At 42.9% G+C, this 21,121-nt stretch overlaps 1 protein-coding gene across 1 annotated transcript; it reads right to left on the bottom strand.

Annotated features, from left to right (window-relative positions):
- Positions 1 to 14,373: 14,373 nt before the first annotated feature.
- Positions 14,374 to 20,793, bottom strand: LOC129752189 (uncharacterized). The gene has a single exon (XM_055747980.1). It carries the CDS (start codon positions 20,791 to 20,793, stop codon positions 14,374 to 14,376), a length of 6,420 nt encoding a protein of 2,139 aa, XP_055603955.1.
- Between the last annotated feature and the right edge of the window lie 328 nt (positions 20,794 to 21,121).

Genomic DNA, 21,121 nt, shown 5'->3' on the forward strand with positions numbered 1-21,121 from the left:
ATACCAACAGTGTGAATTCAAACAACGGTTGCTTTGATAATTTTGAATGTTATTGGACGTTGACATTAATATACTAAAACCATTGACTCCCATGGAGGGTATGCTATTTTAGTCGCCTGATATGATCCTTTCTCCTAGGAGGGAGGAGCACTGAGCGTATAGAAAGAATTTTCGATAAGCTACATAAGTGAGCTAATAGTGTATGTAAAGTGTAGGATCTCTGCCATGTAAATTTAAAAGAACTTGTGAACCATTTGAAACGAAAATAAAACAACCATACCACGTGTCCAAAATTTGATTCGAACCACCTTAGTTTGTACCGAACGCTTTTACCAGCAGTAGCAACAGGTAGGTACACCCTCACCTTGTTCTCCTATTATTTGCGAACATAATACACTCACTCGAATTGCTCGCCTACTGTTGGTAGAAGAACTTCAAAGCGCCAAATTATGAATATCCAACATTTTTCCATCGTGTCCATGGTCACAGCTGGAACGACTGAGGAGGCTGGATTCGACGAAAAAAAAAACGGCTACGTACGTCAATTTCACACAACATGACACACCCGCTCGACCACCTGATGTGATCTGCTCTGCCATCAACATCAAACAATTGTCAACCAACCACAAGATTTTTTTTTGTTTTAACAAGTAGGGCCGTCTCGAGAACCCAAAAATTGTTGTTTCCGAAAAAATCACAACCTGTCCGGACCACGTTTCGGCACCGAATGAACCACTCAAATCATCCGAAAGCACTACTCTATAGAAAAGTGCTTCAGATGGGTAGACAAATGCCTGGCTACCCTTCCGGAAGCTCCCGTAAACCGGAGGACCTCCTGTCATCCGCTTTCAAGCTCACTTCCCCGGACCTCCCTCATCGAGCGCGATCAATCTCCCCTGGCTGACAGCGATCGGTCACATCTACTGTTTTTAGGTGCAAACTATCACATGTAGAGAGAATCCACGTTGATATTTTCCATACATCACCGAAAGCAAAAAAAAAACTCAAAAAGGTGGAGAAAGAGCGAGATCCATCCTCCAGTGTTCAAAACCCGATGAACGTAGCCTAGGTACTTATGGGGCGAATACACTTGTGAAATAATATACAAATATGTGATAATTGATAAGATATTCCCGCCAATCCCCCCTCCGGCATTCTTCTGGCTGGTACTTTTTCAGTTTGGTTGGTTCGACGAGCCACTGAAAACGCTTAAAACCTTGCTTTGCGCACGGAGGACAGGTAGATTGGTTCAGAAATTTCTGTGTTTTGTGAGCAAACAGAAGAAGATGCGCCTCGCTTTGCCGGCTGCTGATGTGGATGGCATTGGAGTAGTCGGTACCAACCTATTCCTAGTAATGGTCTTGACTGTGAGCACACAGCCAAGAAATAAAGTTGGCGCTTGTGCCCCACAAGGGATTTCGGAACACACATGATACCTACTGGGGTAATCCGGGAGCTGGGCTGCTACAGATCGCATGAGTTTTAAATAAGTTACTTTGGGATCTGGCCTGTAAAGCTTGTTGCAAAATTCGATCATAAATCCATGTCCCGAATAACATTTCTAGAGTTTGTTTTGATTAGGTCGTATGAGCCACCTGACATGTTTCGAAAAATCGCTGTTCAAGTTTTGTAACATATTTTCAATTCTAGAATTTCAAATCTCGCTATGAATTATCTGAAAATTTGAAATGCTTTGTAAAAATAGATGAGGAATATGCTTTTGTATGCGATATTAGTATTAATTCAGCTCTTTGAGTGAACAAGCACTTGCGACCTTTTGCCTTACTTGTTTGGTACAAACGTCGTTTTGCTTCATGACAAATTTCATCTATAAACTTGATATCTGGTGTTTTGTACTTCTTCAATTCCTGCTAACTTGGTCTAGAACTAAAGTTCAAACATGTTAAGACTCTTCTGAAGAGTTGCGCAATTATTGGCATTTGATTTGAAGGATTTTTCATGTTGCAATTTGCCAAACACTTCTAAAATCAAAATGAATAAAAGAGGACTTACGTTTTATTCTTTGTAACATAATCAGGATCTCCACGGGTGATATACGCTCTACAAAATCGTACGGCGATTGTGGAGTGGGCCCTTTTAAAGTGTCTACCTCCACTCTAGTGGAATAAGCTGCTTTAGCAGCCGGGAATCGGTGCTGCGAGAGACTGTCCATCCTGTTTCCGTTCAACTGGAAGTTGCTGGTTACTATCTGTGACTCTGAGAGCCTTTGGAGAAGTGCAGAAGTTTATCCAAAGTGTTCAGATATGTATGTTGGGCTGCCACTGTGGGGAAAAATATGAAACTCAGAATTTAAAAGCAAAAATAGCACTAATTGTACTTACCTGGTAACAAACTGCACTTATTTATTCCATCGAAATAGCTAAAACTATTGTCACCATAGATTTACTTTAATATTATTAGCCATTTCATCACTTAGTATCGCGTTTTCTGCAAAAATGCAAAAGGTCACAAGAACCGAAAGTCGAAACACCGAACTGGTTTTTACGTCTTTTGTTTTGCACGATAATCCAAAGCAGTGCAAAAAGTCGTTAAAACCAAATTGCACACGAAAATGAAAAACTCTTCATACGTCCTAAATTCAAATCATTGTGTAAAAGTTATTTAATGATAAAATGAAATCATTTTTTTAACAAAGATAAAATACATGTTTAGCAATCGTTTGCAGCAAATAACTCAATTTTGTTTATATTGGTTCATACGACCTAATCAAAACAAACTCTAATTTTTTTTTTTTTCTAATTTTATTTAAAAAAAATTTATTAATTTAAAGCGCTACTATATTGGATCAGCTTATCACACTCGTACAATTTTTTTTTTTTTTTTTTATAAATTACTTTATTTGAAACGGCTCATACCTTTGAGTTTTAAGGAGCCAAACTCGTTTTTGTGTTTATAACAATTGATTACTTAGGTCTAGCACTTTTTGTTTCAAGAGGAGAAAAAGATAGAAAGGGAAATAGGAAATTGAAAAGAATTATAGACGGAGATCGATAGCTTTTAGAAAAAGATAAATTTCGAACATGTAGTCCAAATCTAGCACAGCTAACACATCCCTCACTGGAACATAGGGTGGTTTTCCTCGGGCCCGAAGGGAGTCTATCAAATTCGTTCTAGCGACAAGATGGACCTCGCACGACCAAACAATATGCTCGATGTCGTGGTAACCTTGGCCACAGCCACACAAATTGCTGCCAGCAATATTTAAACGATAGAGTACCGCATCCATGGAATAATGATTGGACATGAGACGGGAGAATATACGAATAAAATCCCGACTCAGGTCCAATCTATTAAACCAGGGTTTGAGGCTTACCTTTGGAATAATCGAGTGGAGCCACCGACCCATATCATCCTCTTTCCATTTGCGCTGCCAGTTGACAACAGAGTTCCTTCGTGCCAAGAAGTAAAATTCGTCGAAGACGATTTCACGGTGATACGTGTCGCCTTCTGTCGCCCCCACTTTTGCCAGAGAGTCTGCCCTCTCATTACCCATTATCGAGCAATGTGAGGGGACCCAAACAAAGGTGATGGCAAAGCAACGTTTTGATAAAGCACTCAGAATATCTCGTATCTTCTCGAGGAAATACGGCGAGTGCTTTCCCGATCTTATTGAACGGATTGCTTCAACAGAACTAAGACTGTCCGTTACAATATAGTAGTGTTCTGTTGGCCGTGATGCGACGCTTTCCAACGCCCAAAAAATGGCTGCTAACTCTGCAATGTATACAGAACATGGTGACTGGAGATTATATGAGGCGCTAGCTATTTCGTTGAAAACTCCAAATCCCGTTGATTCCTCTATTAGAGACCCATCGGTAAAGTACATTTTATCAGCATCGACGTGTCTATATTTGGCATCGAAAATTCTTGGAATCAAAAGTGGACGATGCGATTCCGGGATTCCACGAATTTCTTGCTGCATAGACAAATCAAACTGGACAGAAGAGGTGTCGTAGTCATGGATGAAAACACGAGTTGGAGAGTACGAAGAAGGATTAAACTGCATGGACATAAAGACATGATATATAGACATAAATCTTATTTGAAGATTTTGCTCAAGTAGCCTTTCAAAATTTACGATCACCAATGGGTTCATGACCTCACACCTGATGAGGAACCGGAGAGATAATAAATTAAATCGATCTTTTAGTGGGAGTATGCCTGCTAAAACTTCAAGACTCATGTTATGCGTTGAGGGCATACAGCCCAACGCTATGCGGAGACAACGATATTGGATACGCTCGAGTTTGATGAGGTGAGTTTTAGCAGCTGACTGGAAACAGAAGCTACCATACTCCATCACTGAAAGAATAGTTGTTCGATACAATTTTAAAAGATCTTCTGGATGGGCTCCCCACCAGGTGCCAGTGATTGATCGGAGAAAATTGATTCTTTGTTGGCATTTTCCTTTCAGATACTCAATGTGGGCTCTCCAGGTACACTTGGAATCAAACCAAACCCCAAGATACTTGAAACACCTCGATTGAGTGATCGTTCTGCCTAGGAGTTGAAGCTTAGGTTGAGCAGGTCTATGTTTCTTAGAGAAAACCACCATCTCCGTTTTCTGAGGGGAAAACTCAATCCCAAGCCCTAAAGCCCAGGAAGACAATCTGTCTAAAGTATCTTGTAAAGGTCTGTGCAGATGAGACTCGGAAGATCCTGTGACAGACACCACGCCGTCATCTGCAAGTTGTCTTAGAGTGCAGCCTTCAGAGAGACAACTGTCGATGTCACTTACGTAAAAGTTGTACAAAAGTGGACTTAAACATGAACCCTGCGGGAGGCCCATGTAAGAGGTTCTTCTAATTGCAATATCTCCGTGAGCAAAGTTCAGATGTTTCTCACAAAGCAAGCTGTATAAGATGTTGTTCAAGAGAGGAGGCAGACCCCGGGAGTGCAACTTGTCTGACAACACCTCTATTGAAACTGCATCAAAAGCTCCCTTTATGTCCAGAAACACTGAAGCCATTTGCTCACGTTTTGCGTACGCCATTTGTATCTCTGACGACAGCAAAGCAAGACAATCGTTTGTCCCTCTGCCCCTTCGAAACCCAAATTGAGTATCTGAAAGGAGACCATTTGTTTCAACCCATTTATCCAAACGAAACAAAATCATTTTCTCCATCAATTTGCGTATACAAGACAACATCGCTATTGGACGGTACGAATTCGCATCGGACGCTGGTTTTCCGGGCTTTTGGATAGCGATAACTCTCACTTGTCTCCACTCTTGGGGAACAATGTTATGCTCCAAGAATTGATTAAATAAATTTAACAAGCGAAATTTGGCAGCGTCCGGAAGGTTTTTCAACAAGTTAAATTTGATTTTATCAATACCCGGAGCTGAATTGTTGCAAGAGAGGAGGGCAAGTGAGAATTCGACCATCGAAAAGCTGGAATCCATACCACACCTATCTGGAGGCACATCCCGTATTATTTTTTGTACAGGCGTAGAGTCTGGACAGACTTTCCGTGCGAAGTTAAATATCCATCTATGTGAATATTCCTCACTTTCATTCGTAGATGATCGATTACGCATGCTGCGTGCCACTCTCCACAAGGTACTCAAGGATGTTTCTCGTGATAAGCCACCCACAAAATTCCTCCAGTACGCCTTTTTCTTCCCCTTGATCAATTTTTTAAACTTATTTTCAAGGGAAACATATACTTCAAAAAGGGCGAGAGATCCATATTTCCGAAAATCTTTGAATGCTTTTGATTTGTCCTTATAAAGCTTGGAACACTGCTGGTCCCACCATGGGTTTGGAGGCCTTCGAGGAACTGATGAGTCTGGGATGGGTTTTGTTTGAGCACGAAGTGCACTTTCATGTATTAATCGTGAAAGAAAGTGGTACTCCTCGGTAGGAGGTAAAACATTCGTAGAACCGATAGCTGATGTTATTTCGTCCGTGTACTTTTTCCAGTCGATGTGTCTTGTAAGGTCATATGTCATATTTATTGTGTTTGAAGAGCTGACCCCATTGGTGATTGTAATTTTGATAGGCAAATGATCACTACCATTGGGATCAGGGATTACCTTCCACTGGCAATCCAATGATAGTGAATTTGAGCAGAGTGAGAGGTCAATTGCACTGTGTCTTGCAGGTGGTTTAGGTATTCGTGTTTTTTCTCCCGTGTTCAAAACTGTTAAATTGAAACTATCACAAATGTCATAGATAAGAGTAGAACGACTATCGTCAATTTGTTCTCCCCAGACAGTTCCATGCGAATTGAAATCGCCCAGGATTAACCTTGGCTCAGGGAGCACTGAGCACAGGTCCTCTAGGTGATTTTGATCCACTGCAACTCTCTGAGGCCAGTACAAACTGACAACACATAAGTCCTTACCTCTTATAGTTGTATGACACGCAACAGCTTCAATTCCGCCTGATAATGGAAGGTGGATTCTGTAAAAGGAGTGGCGCTTATTGATCCCCAAAAGCACCCCTCCATAAGAATCGTAACGATCCAGACGGATAACATTAAAATCGTGGAATGAAATGTTCGATTGAGAAGAAAGCCAAGTTTCGGACAACGCAAAAATGTCACAATTTATTTCATGAAGAAGATGTTTGAACGGATCCATTTTCGGAATTAGACTACGACGATTCCACTGTAGAACAGTGATATCTCCGACCTCTCGGCGTAAATTAGCCATCGAGAGAGATAAACACTGAAAGAAGGGGCCAGGTTTGCATCAATTGCTTCAAAAATGTCTTTGCCAAGGGGAGCATTGCGAAAACAATGTCTCTTATGGATTCAGATACGTTGAAAAACGATAATATTCCATTTACTATATCAGTTAGCTTGAAAATTCCCGCTTGGGAGGTTGGTTCTCCCGAAACTACGTTGGATATTGGAGACTTCGAAGATCCTGCCACTTCTGGTTTACTCTGGGCTACAAATTTCATGGGGAATCCAGGAGGGCCTGTTTTGGCATTTCTCGAACTTGATGGTTTTTGTCTATTATTTATTGTAGAGCTAACTGAGGGTATTTTTTTCGGAACTTTGGGGGTTTTAGGAGCAGGTTTTGCCCGTTTCCGGGAGTTTCCAACGAAGATAACTGGTCTATCCTGATCAGTGGAATCAGTGTCTTCACTGTCAACTGACAGCACTGAGAAGATGTTACTGCATTGGGGTTGGGTCGGAGGCGCCGCGCTCTTTAAAATTGCGGCATAGGAACGTTTTGACCGTTCCTTCAAAGAGCGCCTTTGTTTATCCCAGCGGCTCTTGAATGCCTCGCACAGGGAGATATCATGGGGTGAGCCCCCGCAATAGACACATTTCTGCTCTATTGCTGAGCACGCTCCTTCCCCATGAGTCTCCCCACAGTTGGGACAACGCGTCTTGTTGTAGCAGTGGGACGCTGTGTGTCCCAATTTTATGCAATTTTTACATTGCATCGGTCGAGGCACAAAGAGCCGCACAGGAAGCCTCAAAACTCCGTCAATCAAGACGTAGTTAGGGAGGGCGGTACCTGCGAAGGTAACACGAAATGAGGCTGAAGGAGTGTACCTTTTATCTCCATTAACGACGGTGGTAGTTCTGAGTTGGCGACAATCCAAGATTTCAACCGAAGTCGAATCAAGGCTCTTGAACTTACCAACGCCGTTGGATTTAATGTACTCCTCCTTGAGACTCATCTCTGTGATCACGCCCTCGATCTCTACGTCTCGAGAGGGGATGTAAACACGGTACTCAAGGTTAATGAAATTGCTGGCTACAATTTCATTTGCGGCTTTCCGGTCAGCCACAACAACGCGCAGCTTGTTCGGACGTACTTTAGTAATACTAGATACAGAGGGCCACCTCGCCAGATCTTTGGTGATCTGTACCACATTTAGTTGCTTACCATTTACTTTGGGCCGGATGAAAACCACCCAAGGTCCAGTGAGAGATGAGCCCTCTGTGTATTTTCGGAGCCGGGTTGTTCCACTCTTAACCGAGGGCGATGAAGAATTACCACCCACCTGAGAATGGATCGCATTTGAGGGACCAGCATCATCTGTATCCTCCAAATGCTCTTCATTCTCGTAGGTTGAATTCTCATCGTCCTTGGTTGAGGCGTTTAACCCCCCGCCTTCGTCCATTTTTATCAACGGAGACACTAGTGTCTTCCGTTTTCAAAATTTGAACGAAGCACTGAAAATTCAAAATATAATAGTGAAAATGATAGGGTACGAAAAGAGAAAAAAAAAAGAAGTTACAAACTTGTTTCTTAATTCGAAAACGACGATTTCCTTCAGTGTCTGCGATGGTCCAAATATCTAACGTCAACAATGGCCGACCGCCACGTGGTTTTCTTTCGATCGGATGTCCGTCCGTCCGTACTGCCTGTCCGCCTTGATCAGGACGTAGATGGTCAACAATTGTGGTCACCAGGATGAGTTGGTTCCCCGACAACGGCAATCAAAGTCCGAATTATTCGGGCTTCCAATAAGATCCAACCGGCGCTGCGGGAGATTTTATTCGGATGTATCCGGCTGCTGGTAAGGAATAATCCTTTTCCAATCGGTGTAATATTGCACCCACGGTTTTATTGTAGTCGCACTTCAAAAATAAACTTTGAAACCACTCTTTCGACGAAATTGTTTTTTTTTTTCACTAGCAGCGATAAAAACGCGACCGCCTTCGGCGAGTGATGCCAAACCAAATCACTCGTACAATTTGAACATAATTTAAATATAGTACCCATAATTATCAATCAATGATGCCCTACTAACATAGAGTAACTTGCGATTTTTTTTCCAAAATTCGTCTGTGTAATAAAGTAACGTACTCAAACGAGAAAACACAAGTTTGTTGAAAATTTCCTAAGAAATTAGAGGAAAAAAAACTATCTTCCCCACTTACCCCATAAAGCGGGCCAGCAGTCCATACCAATTTACGTGATAATTTTTCTCGCCTTGCATCTACCAAGCTGATCTATATTGCATTTGTAAACAACATGTTCTAACATCACATGGAACGTTATTTTATCAACATTGATTCAGTGCTGTTTTCCTAATGCTTTTTAAAGTTGTACGAAAATCATCTCCACTTACCTCCCTTCGGCCAATTCCTTTTGAAAACGGTTTTTCTTAAAGCCTAAATATTGTGTCTTGTAAATGAAAGCCTGTACTGTTCAATAGCTTAAATAAGAATGAATTTATTTCACATGACATTGTAAAAAGTGAAAACCATGGATTGCCTAGATTTCCACAAACTCATCTTGGATTGCTTGATCTCTAACATCTCCCCCTTAGAGCAAGTTCACTGGTGTTGGGAAAAAGTGGTAGAATTTTTGACATTTTGAAAATTTTACCATGCAAAAATGTTTTCAAGATCTTGGGGCGTTGTATTTTTTTACAACACTGTTTCTATTTCAGCCGTATGTGATAGAAATATTGCTATTTTTGCATCACAGCATGCGAAAATACAACACGTGTTGTAAAAAAACTAGAAGGCCACAGATCTTGAAAATGTTTTTGCATGGCAAAATGTGCCGTAAGTGTCAAAATTTCTACCACTTTTTCCCAACACCAGTGAACTTGCTCTTAGAAAAGTTCGTAGTACTGGAAATAGGATGGTAATCGGCGCTTTCGGGGTGGCGTTATTTTCGCAGCTCGTTTCCTTGTAATCCGAACCTCTTCAGGAATTCGCGGATGAGATGAACCAGCTTCATCGATGATTTCTGGCAATGTCTGCAGTTGATCTTGTTGTACGTCTGCTTCGGAATCAGCGGGTTGACCAACTTCTTCATCTTCACTTCTGGATTGCGGAATTTTAAATTCTTCTAGCAAAACTTGAAAGGGGATTTCACGGATAAAAAATTCTACAGATTTATATTAAAATTCGTATGGTTGGCTCTTCCGTATTACAGATTTTTGGTTGAACCCATAAGATTGTTTAATCAACGTCTATAACTACGAACAAACTAGCGTTACTGTAAAGCAATTGCTGCTCGGTTGATGTCACGTCTGATGCTGCTCTACCACGTTTGGGATCATCCAGAAGAACGGTATAGACGAACCTATTGGCCAGGAAGAGAGCGTTGATTTCACGGGAGCTTTTGCTGCTATGGCACAAACGGAACATTTTCGAACAAAATCTTCTATGTCGCAGTCGATGTTAGGCCATTAGACGTAGCTTCTCGCAATCGATTTCATCCGCTGCATTCCTGGGTGACCCACGTTAAGTTGCCTTAGAACTGCTTCACGTAATGTTGCTGGAATCACGATTCGGTTCCTTTTGAAAAATTGCAGCAAATCAGCGTTGGATGTGGATGATGGCCAATTGCTACGGAGAAACTGGAGCACCTTTTGGAGGGTTCTGTCCTGTTTGGTCTGGTGCAAAATCATCTGGTGATCGACTGGTAATGCTGCTACAGATTCGGCTTATACACTGCGTATGTCGGCTTCAAGTTGCATGCTAGCGATCACGTAGTCTTCATCTGGCTTGGAATGTTGTCCAATCAATCTTGATAAGACGTCTGCATGCCTGAAGCTTTCAGTTGATTTGAACTCGATCTTGAAATCGTATTGTAAAAGAACGAGTGCCCACCGTTGTAGTCTGCTTGCTGTGTGGACCGGCCCACCTTTCTTGGATCCAAAAATACCAAAAAGAGGCTTGTGATCGGTGTGGCGGGTAAAATGCCGGCCAAAAATCATACGGTGGAACTTTTTTTTTTTTTTTACAAATGGTTTTATTAAGGCATTTCACTTATAAAGTTTTTATTTGCCGGGAGTATTTTTCCTAACTTTGGGGGGTTAGTAAGAGGGGGGCCGTAATCGTCGCGGCTACTCAACTGTTAATTTGAATTTTATTATAGGAAAGGAAAGGGGATTAACTGGGGTCACTTCCAAGAACAGTTTCCGTTAGGGTCCGGTGGTGGCTTCCTGTAGCTGTGGTTTCGATAGCTACCTCAGGGTTTTCGACTTCCTGGCCAGCCTTCTATGTGGTGTTGTAGGACCCGTCGGATGAAAGTTTGTTCTAATAAATAGACGAAACGAGCATTAGATAGAGTACAGAGAGAGGGGAAGAGGACTAAACGACCAAGTCAGACAGTTTGAGATATTTGTAGATGGGATACAAATATTCTAAATCTAAGTTTGCCAAGATGTCTCGAATTGGAACACCAGGTAGTTTACATCGGGCCCTAAGGGTATCCAGTAGCCAAGCCCTCGATCGATCAAACCGTTCACACGTCCACACAACATGATCAATGTCGTGGTAGCCATCCCCACAAACACAAACATTGCTTGTAACTAGTTGTATACGAAACAAATGCGCGTCAAGCCGGCAGTGATTTGACATGAGCCGAGAAACCACGCGAATGAAATCGCGACTCATGTTAAAATGCTTAAACCATGCCTTCGTCGGAACCGGTGGAACTTTGTGCAGGCAAAAATGAGGGCCAATCCTTCCTTTTCGCCTTGGGAGTAGTTTTTCTCGGAGCTTGTGAGTGTTCGAGAAGCGTGACAAACTGCCTTGATGGAACCATCGGGGAAACGGTGCAGGAGAACAGCACCAATTCCATACTGCGACGCATTAGCTGCTACAATCATCTCCAGTTTGGGATTGTAGTGGGTCAGAAGTAAGTCGGATTGCAACAGTTTCTTGAATTTTTCAAACGACTTTTGACAATCTTCCGACCAGTTCCACTTGACTTCTTTCTTGAGTAGCGCATCCAACGGGTGACGTAAATCGTGCATGGACCTGACGAAACATCTTCGATGCGACGTAGCAACCGCTCGATTTCAGAAATGAGGCCCTACAAAGTGTCACTTGCCACGATGATGTCGTCGAGATATCCGCTTGTGTCCTCCAAATCAGCGATCATGTTGTCGACAATATGTTGAAATTCTCCAGGTGCAGTTTTTACCCCCGGAGAAAGTCGGTTGAACTGGAACAGACCCTTGTGAGTGTTTATTGTCAACAGCTTTTTGGAAAATTCGCAGACCTCGACTTGAGGATAAGCGTCCGACAAATCGATTTGTGAGAAAAACTTTTTGCCGGCCAACTTTGCGAATATGTCTTGTGGAAGCGGAAGTGGATGTTGGTTCGGGATGAGTGCTTCGTTTAAGCCTGTAGAATAGTCGGCACAAATCCTTACTTTGCCGTTGGGTTTGCGCACAGCTACAATTGGAGCGGCCTATTCTGCATACGAAACCGGTGTGATGATCTTGGCTGTTGATTCGTATGAAACCGGACGTTTCTGTCGGAATACTGGCTTGGCACCGGGATTGACTGTTAAGGAAACCTTCTTCTTTGAACAAAGTCCCAGTTGGTCGCTGAAAACGTTGACGAATTTCTTTTGAAGACCATCAACTAGCTGAGCAGCTTGAGGGTAGCATTTTGTATAAATCTGACGACACACCGCGTTGAACGGTACGTCCCAGAGACCAAATAGTTCAATCCATTCAGCACCGAACAAATTGAGACCGCTTGCGTTGGAGACAAAACATCTTCCTTCTTTGACCACTTCGTGTAGGGTGATTGTACAGGGGAACTCCTTAATAAGACCCATACTGTCACCTGAAGCGTTGACAACGTTGATTGATGGTTGTTTACCAGGCGGGCTGCCTAGTTGCTTGTAGACCTCTTCAGAAATTATGCTGATATCTGCTGCACTGTCCAGTTGAAGCTTTACAGCTGTACCGTTAATGTCCGCATGAACAAATTTCCGTTTGGCGGCGATGTTCACCTGGTTGACGGAGTATATTCCTTGGGCTTGGGCTTTGGGTCGCTTTGGTTTATTGTTTCTCCTCCGGCGAGACTTTGGTTTGAAACAGGCACCATATCCTTATTTATGCCCAATCTGTTTGCAAGTTTTGCACTCATGTGTTTGATATGGGCAAAACATGGAATAGTGCATTTCACCGCATCTCCAGCAAGGCGTGTTGGGCGTTTCAGATATCTGATTGCAGTTGGCTCGAAGATTTCCGGTAGCGGGTTTGCTTCACAGCGTGTACGGACGGCTTGTTTCCGGTGCTTCTGATCAACGCAGTGTCCCGTTTCAAATTCAGAAGTCTCTGGCATTCCTCAGCCAACGAACGCAGCATCATCGGCATTGTAAGATTGGAGCTTTCGATTTTTGAAAGTAAAGACGTTCGAATGTCGGCATCTTTGCTGGAACTAAGGCCACACACGAAGAGCAAACATTTGAACTGATCGACATCAATTTCGGACAGCTTGATTCCTCACATCTTTCGTTGACGATACCTGCATACGTGTAGAAGTCGTCGAACTGGTTTTTCTGGAGCTAGAGGCACTGGTATCGCAGATTGAAAAGTGATGTATGACGGCCAAAGATGGAATTAAGTGTGTTGACCGTCTCAGCAAACGTCACTTCTTTTGATTTCTTCGGAAGTATGTAGTTCACATATTTCTTAGGAGCTACAGTGATAAGGTTCCGGAGAAGCAGTCTAACTTTAGCAGGATCGTCCAGGTTTCGTGCGTCTTCTTCAAAAAGGTCCTCATATTTCGCAAACCATGCTTCAAATGTAACTCCGGCTTCCGGATCGTAGTTGAATTCGTGGATTCCGCTTGACAGGGATTCGATCACAAATTCGCTCTGGTTCTGCCGGCGTGGATCTTCCGGATTCTGATGACCGTTTTGTTGACTGGATCCTTCGCCTGTGGTTTGAGCTGGAACGTTTCGTTGCCCGGTGAATTCTTCGAGCATTCGGGTTTGGTTCTCGAGTATCCACAAAAGACAAGCTTCGAACTCGGGAGACATCTGTACTGCTTGAGTGGATTCTTGAATTCTCGTCGCCAAAAACTATTGTTGGGGAGGTCGAAGGGGTGAATGAAACACAAATTTTAATAGCTGATGCTTCAAACTAAAACATATAAAGAAAGTTAGTTTAATTCTAATTTTAAACCTGCAGTTTACCGTACATTATTGGTGTTCCAGTGTTTCTAAACTACGACCCTTTTCCAACTCACGATTGTAGGCAGACAGAAACTTTAAACTGTAGTTTTGGCTACTCAGTCGCTTTTAGTATCTTCTGTAGTACAATATTCGAAATTAGTAACATATTAATAAATTTTATATGATGATTGAGGTTACCGTTAGAACTGTGTGAATAACTGTTTTTTATAATATGGATGTCCGAAGTTCAATGCTTATATCTCTACCTTAAATAATAACTATAAATGAATTCAATTAAGCCAAACAGAATAAAGTGAAACTTACTACAGAGCACTCGCTCGTAATATAACTTTTATCGTAGAAATGGTAAGATTTAATTTCGGCACTACTTTCCTCTAAACACGTTTCTAACGAACTCGAATCTAATGTTGTTTATATGCATGTTATCAATTGTATGTCACTGTTCTAAGATGTCACAGGATCTCACTTCTCATCAACTACTGATCAGTCACAGTGGGCTCCACAACATCCTCCTCCCCGTGTAGATCCGTCGACATCTGCTCCTGACATAACTCCTTGCTACGAACATCCAGAAGTGCTACTTTAGTGGCTGGTCTGCGACAAACTCCGGTGGCAGTTCGAATAACGACCTGTCGGACTTGTCCATCAGCTGCTTTGACAACCTCCAAAATGCGTCCACGTTCCCATCCATTCCGACGACCTTCATTTATTACTATAACTACGTCACCTTCTTCTAGTGGTTTCACAGGATCAAACCATTTGGTACGTCGTGCAATGGAAGGCAAATACTCCTTAATCCATCTTGCCCAAAAAATATCAACCAATGTTTGCGCAAGACGCCAACTGTCGCGTAATATGTGTGTGTCAACTTGTGTCAAGCGGGCTGGTTGCGTAATTCCTTGTTCACTGTACATCAGAAAGTGGTTAGGAGTAAGAGCTTCTGCATCGAAATTATCCAGAGGAACGTACGTTAAGGGGCGCGAATTTACTATTGCTTCGGCTTCTAAACCTACCGTTTCCAATACCTCGTCACTTGGATGTTGCGTATGATCACCAACGGCCTGCATTGCCTCCTTGATCGACCGCACCATTCTCTCCCAGCAGCCTCCCATATGCGGCGTTAGTGGAGGGTTGAAATGCCATTGTGTATAGGCATTTGTGAAGCTAGTAGCACATTCTTCATTTATGTTTTGTATCTGCTGCCGTAGGATGTTGAACGCACCTTTAAAATTCGTCCCGTTGTCGGTATAGAAGGAAGATGGTGATCCACGACGCGCAATGAACCTCCGAATAGCTAGTATGCAAGAGCTAGCCGACAAACTGTGCACAATTTCTATATGGACTGCCCGAATTGTTAAACAGGTAAAAAGCGACACCCATCGCTTAACGAGGCTTCGACCTTGTTTAACCATGAGTGGTCCAAAGTAATCCACTCCAGTGTGAGTGAAAGGTTTAATGTAGGGCGTAGTCCGAACGGTTGGCAGAGGAGCCATTCTCGGAGGCCGTGGTCGAGCATTCCTGATTTGACATAACTTACAAGACTTTGCTACTCTTCGCACAGAGACACGTAAGTTTTGGATCCTGAAACGTTGATGAATTTCGTTGCAGACTGTTTCGTTGTTACGATGAAGAAATCGTTGGTGATAGTGGTAAATGAGAAGATCGGTGAAATGATGATTCTTCGGTAGGATGATGGGGTTTTTGGTTTCAATTAATGGATGGGAAGCCGCTCCAATTCGACTATCCATTCGTATTACACCGAGATCGTCCATAAACGGAGACAGTTGATACAAAACACTGGATTTGGATACCAAGCAGATTTCCGTATTTTTGAGATTTTTTTTCAGGAGACGATATTCTGCTGGGTACACTTCAGTCTGAACTTGAGTGATCAAAAAGATCTCCGCTCGCTGCATCTCTTCCGATGTGTAAGGACCAGTTTTAATTTCCTTTTTGAATCTTTGCGCCGCACGAAGAAAACAGGATGTTGCGCGAATCAATCTGTCCCATCGAGAAAAGCGTGTTATTTCGATGAGAGCACTGGGCAGTTCGTTATGGTGTAGAAACGCAGCTCTAAGTTCTTCTTCCGGTTGCGAGTTTGTTTTTCGGTCTGCTGGCCACAAGTTCTCCGACTGTTGAAGAAACTCGGGACCAGTGAACCAACGATTAGATGGGCAAAAGCTAGGTCCGTTTCCCCATTTGGTTGCGTCATCAGCAACATTTTGTTTAGAGGGTACATATCTCCACTCCGAAAGTGTTGTTTTTGTTAAAATTTCTCCCACGCGGTAGGCAACAAATTGGTGATAACGACGACTGTCGGATCGAAGCCATGAAAGAACCGTGAGGGAATCAGTCCACAAATATCTACGACCAATTGGAAGTTTCAGTGTTTCGGATACATTCTCAATCAGACGTGCTCCCATCAACGCTGCTTGTAGCTCTGAGCGGGGCATAGATATTGGTTTGAGGGGAGCTACCTTCGTCTTCGCCGAAACCAAAGCACAACTGGGAGTATTATTTTCCACTATACGCAAGTATGCTACACATGCGAATGCGGACTCGCTAGCATCAACAAGCACATGTAATTGAAGCCCATCGAGCGCCGAACTACTTAATCCAGGGAAAAAACAACGTGGTACGCTAACTTCCTTCAGCCTTGGCAGTAAATCTTTCCATCTGTTCCAGGATTCCGTCAACTCATCAGGAAGGACATCATCCCATTCAGCTCCAAATTTCCACAATTCTTGCATCAGTATTTTACCATGCACTATATAGTGTGCGACAAGGCCCAGAGGGTCAAATAAACTCATAACTAGGCTTAAAATTTGGCGCTTTGTTGGCACTTTACTGCCATTTAAAACTCGTTCAAACGCTGGTTGCATGAGAGTACTGAAAGTGAAGGTGTCGGAATGAGGTTTCCACATCATTCCTAGAATACGCTCAACTTGTTTGGATTCTTCTAGACCTGGTTCAAATTTCAGAGAAATGTCTTTTTGTACAGATGCGGCACCGATTTTATCCAGAACTTCAGTCGAGTTTGAGACGAAATTGCGAATCTCAAACCCTCCCAACGAATGCACATATCTTACTTCATTAATCCGAGCAACTGCTTCCTCTGGAGTATCCACGCAGTCTAGGTAGTCATCGACATAAGTTCGCTCAATTATTGCAGCAGAGGCTTGTGGGAATTGTGTAGCATGTTCCTGGGCGTTCAAATTTTTAATATATTGAGCTACACATGGTGAGCAAGACGCACCAAATGTAGCTACATCCATGACATAAATTTGAGGTTGCTGATCTGGCTGTTCACGGAAAAGGAAACGTTGCGCCTGCCTGTCTTCAGTTCTGATATTTACCTGATGAAACATCTCTTTAACGTCGCCGCAGATAGCAATGTTTTTTTCTCGAAATCGTAGTAAAATGGCGGTGAGAGAAGTTAGCATATCAGGTCCCTTATTCAACATATCGTTCAGCGAAACGCCATTAGACTTCGCAGCTGCGTCCCATACTAAACGAATCTTTTCCGGTTTTTTGGGGTTACGCACTACACCAAGCGGTAAATACCAAACCTGATCGGGGCGAGTTTCAGTCAGTTCTTGGTTGGTTATTTTATGGGCATATCCTTGGTCCAGATAGTTTTTAATTTGATCTTTTACAATTTTATATAACTGGGGATCCTTCTCCATTTTTTTATGCAAACTTATTTCTCTGCGTACTGCAGTAGCAAAGGAATTGGGAAAACTACGATATTGGTATTTCCACAATAAACCTGTTTCAAACCGGTTGCCTATGCGCCTCGTTGTTTCCTTCAGCGTTTTCAAAGCCCCATTTTCTACGCTATTATCCGATCGTTTTACAATCAGAGATTCTTCTATCCCGAAAAACTGACCAATCATTCCGTGCAGTTCTTGGTTCGATGTATGCTGGTCAATATGAACATGCAGACGCTCTACCTGGTCCGGGGTACTCAACTGTTTGCCATAAACGCTCCAGCCCAAACGAGTTTTTACAGCGACTAACTCGTTGTTACGACCTTCTCTGGTGGCCAAGGGTGCCAACAGTCGAACTTGATCAATTCCAACAATAATCCCAGGAGAAGCACTGGAATAGCTGCGCAAAGGAAGTCCTTTGAGATGAGAATACGATTTCTGTACGGTTTGATAATCGAACGATTGTTCCGGAAGTTTCAATTCTGGTACTGTCCTCACGTTGTCCATTTTAAACATTTTGTCTGATCCCTGGGCGGAAATCCACAAGGAAATTCGCTCCGACTTCTTTTCTTCGCGAGATATATCTCCAGTCCACGATAACCAAAGCGGATCTACTTTCCCGGTGACACCAAGTTTATCAGGAATCCAAGATTCAATCATGGTGGCTGACGATCCATCGTCCAGGAAGGCGTATGTTTCTATTTTCTCCTCACCATAGTGTATCTCAACCGGCAGATATCGGAAGAGAGCACACGAAGTTATAGAATGATGGTTGTGATATGCAGTTTCTCTTTGAACCTGGGTTTCTGGGGCATTAGGATTACTGGGGCTACTAGGGGTTCCTGGGTGCAGTAAACTATGGTGTCGTACTCTACAACCCTCAATGCCACACTCTCTGGTAGAACGACAAGGCCATCTTCTGTGGGGTATGAGACAAATTCTGCACATTCCCTTCTGCTTGACAACTGTAAACCTCCCATTCAGATCGAGAGCTTTAAATTGACTGCAGTTTGCCACCTCGTGATTAGGATTGGAACAATAAACGCAAAGCTTGTTTATTGCTGGTCTGGAGTCTGACACATCCTCGGATTCTCGATCTTCCACATGTACATTAATTCTTTGTTTCTCACGAACAGATTTTCCAGATTTTTCGGAGTTAAGAGCAGCTTTTTTCGGTAGAACCACGTCCGCTGTGACGACAACTAGTTCAGTCATAAAGGTGCTGAAGGTTTCTAGGTTGACCACCGTATTCTGTCGCTTGAAACGTGACCATTCTATTTGCAGCTGTGTTGGGAGTTTTTCAACGAGTTCTATCAGCAACGTTGAATCAAATAAATGTTCTCTCAATTGAGCAGTTGTCAAGTAATCTACCGCATTTTTCACCGCCAGGCCAAATGTTATAATCGATTGTAAGTTTTCATGTTTGGGTGGCGGTAAAGCGCGAAGTTGTTGTAGCATTGTGTACAGCAAAATCTCCGGTTGCCCAAAAAGCATTTTTAGAGTTTGTATAATTTCGGGAACTGCTGCTGGGAATTGTAGTTTACTCTTGACCGCGTCCAAGGCCTGACCTTTCAGGCAGCGTTGAAGTCTTGCTAAATTTTCCTCATGTGTAAATCCACATGAGTCGGAGCTGTTCTTGAAAGACCAATAAAATAAGGGCCAATCCTGCGGATGTCCCGAGAAATTGGGAAGCTCTCGTTGTATTACTTGACGTGCTGCCAGTTGTTTATTTGACGGACCGGTAAAATCTTCCCTTGTTATCACCGGTGAATGGGGAAGTGGACCTTGATTATTCAACCTTGTCTGTGTCGGAACTTTCTGTGGCTCAACAGGTAACGCCCAGTTATTTTGCAACGGTGGAGAAATTGTATATGGAGGGAGCGAACCTTGTACTTCTTGCCCCGTTGGCAGTAAACTTGAGGCAATTGTTGTAATTGGCACGGAAGATAAGGGGTCCACAACCCAAGTAACTTTGGGGGGATTGCGCATGGCAGCGGCATAAGGATTAGCCACTCCTTCGGATATTGTAATAGGACCCTGCATAAAGGTCATATCGGTACAGTTTGGGATTACCGAGTATGCCACAGATGATCCATAGCTTTGGCAGGTTGGATTGTCTCCTGATTCATACGATGACATAGGACCAATTGTTTGTTGCTGGAAGTTTGGCGGTGGAATACTTATATTATGTCCGAATGTTTCTTCCGAGATTGTAGAAAGTGGTCTTCTGTCACTTAGCGAGTTAGCAAAGCATCGCATTGCTGAACTGTCAGACGATATACAGAACGATGATGGTACTAAAAGTCGATCACTAAGGTCCTCTCGGCGATCCACAGCTGTCCTAGTGGGCGCTGCCCAAGGTGGTTTTTGGGAAAATGTTTCTGGTACGCTAACTCGCGGTACTAAACGTGATCCTGTTGGACTTACAACCGTTAACTGTGGTATTCGAATATCCGGAAGAACTACGGGATTTAGCAACGGCAGACCTTGTCCAGCATACGGCGTGGATGCAGATTTCGGAACTAAAGGCACATTCGGGGGACTACTAAGGGAGATCGAAGAGATTGCTCTAGCTACTGACACGGATGGCTCTGTGTTTGATAATTGCGGCGGAAACTCCCATGCAGCGACCCTTTCCGGTTGTGCACCTACCGGTTCCTTCGCCAACCAATTTTCTACAATATGCCTACTATTCCTGCTGCTAGCTTTGCTTCGTTCACTCCTGTTACCTTTCGAACCCTCTCGCTGGACATCGTATTTCTGTTTTAGAAATTCCTTTTCTATTTCCAATCGCTTCTTACGGAATTCCTGCCGGTCTTCCTCTTCTTTCTCTAGTGCTTTCAATTCTATATCCTTTTCCTCTTCTAGCATTTGTAGATTTTCTTGGATTCGTGACGATCGTCTACTGGATCTTGATACAGCCTTTGATGTTGTGGACAAAGCAGCTTCAACCGTATTTGCACGGCATGCTGCACATTCCCACGATACCTCAGTGGCCTCTACTGAAGATGAGACCCCCGCGCAATCATAATGAGCCCAATTTTCACATTTGCCGCAGCCTACCAGATTGGCAACATCGTCCGACCGACTACACATGAAGCAGTTATGTTCCAATGGGGTATCAGGAATAACAGCTCTCTTGGAGCGAGCTTCTTTCGACTGCATGATTTTGTTGTTTTGATCCATGGTATCCAAGCAATAATTTTGAAGTATGTTGGGGAGGTCGAAGGGGTGAATGAAACACAAATTTTAATAGCTGATGCTTCAAACTAAAACATATAAAGAAAGTTAGTTTAATTCTAATTTTAAACCTGCAGTTTACCGTACATTATTGGTGTTCCAGTGTTTCTAAACTACGACCCTTTTCCAACTCACGATTGTAGGCAGACAGAAACTTTAAACTGTAGTTTTGGCTACTCAGTCGCTTTTAGTATCTTCTGTAGTACAATATTCGAAATTAGTAACATATTAATAAATTTTATATGATGATTGAGGTTACCGTTAGAACTGTGTG

This window comes from Uranotaenia lowii, chromosome 3, assembly GCF_029784155.1.
Source record: "Uranotaenia lowii strain MFRU-FL chromosome 3, ASM2978415v1, whole genome shotgun sequence".
Classification (NCBI taxonomy): Eukaryota; Metazoa; Arthropoda; class Insecta; order Diptera; family Culicidae; genus Uranotaenia; species Uranotaenia lowii.

Bases quoted from the DNA above. Each gene is read 5' to 3' on its own strand.
- LOC129752189 (XM_055747980.1), bottom strand. From the start codon at position 20,793: ATGGATCAAAACAACAAAATCATGCAGTCGAAAGAAGCTCGCTCCAAG.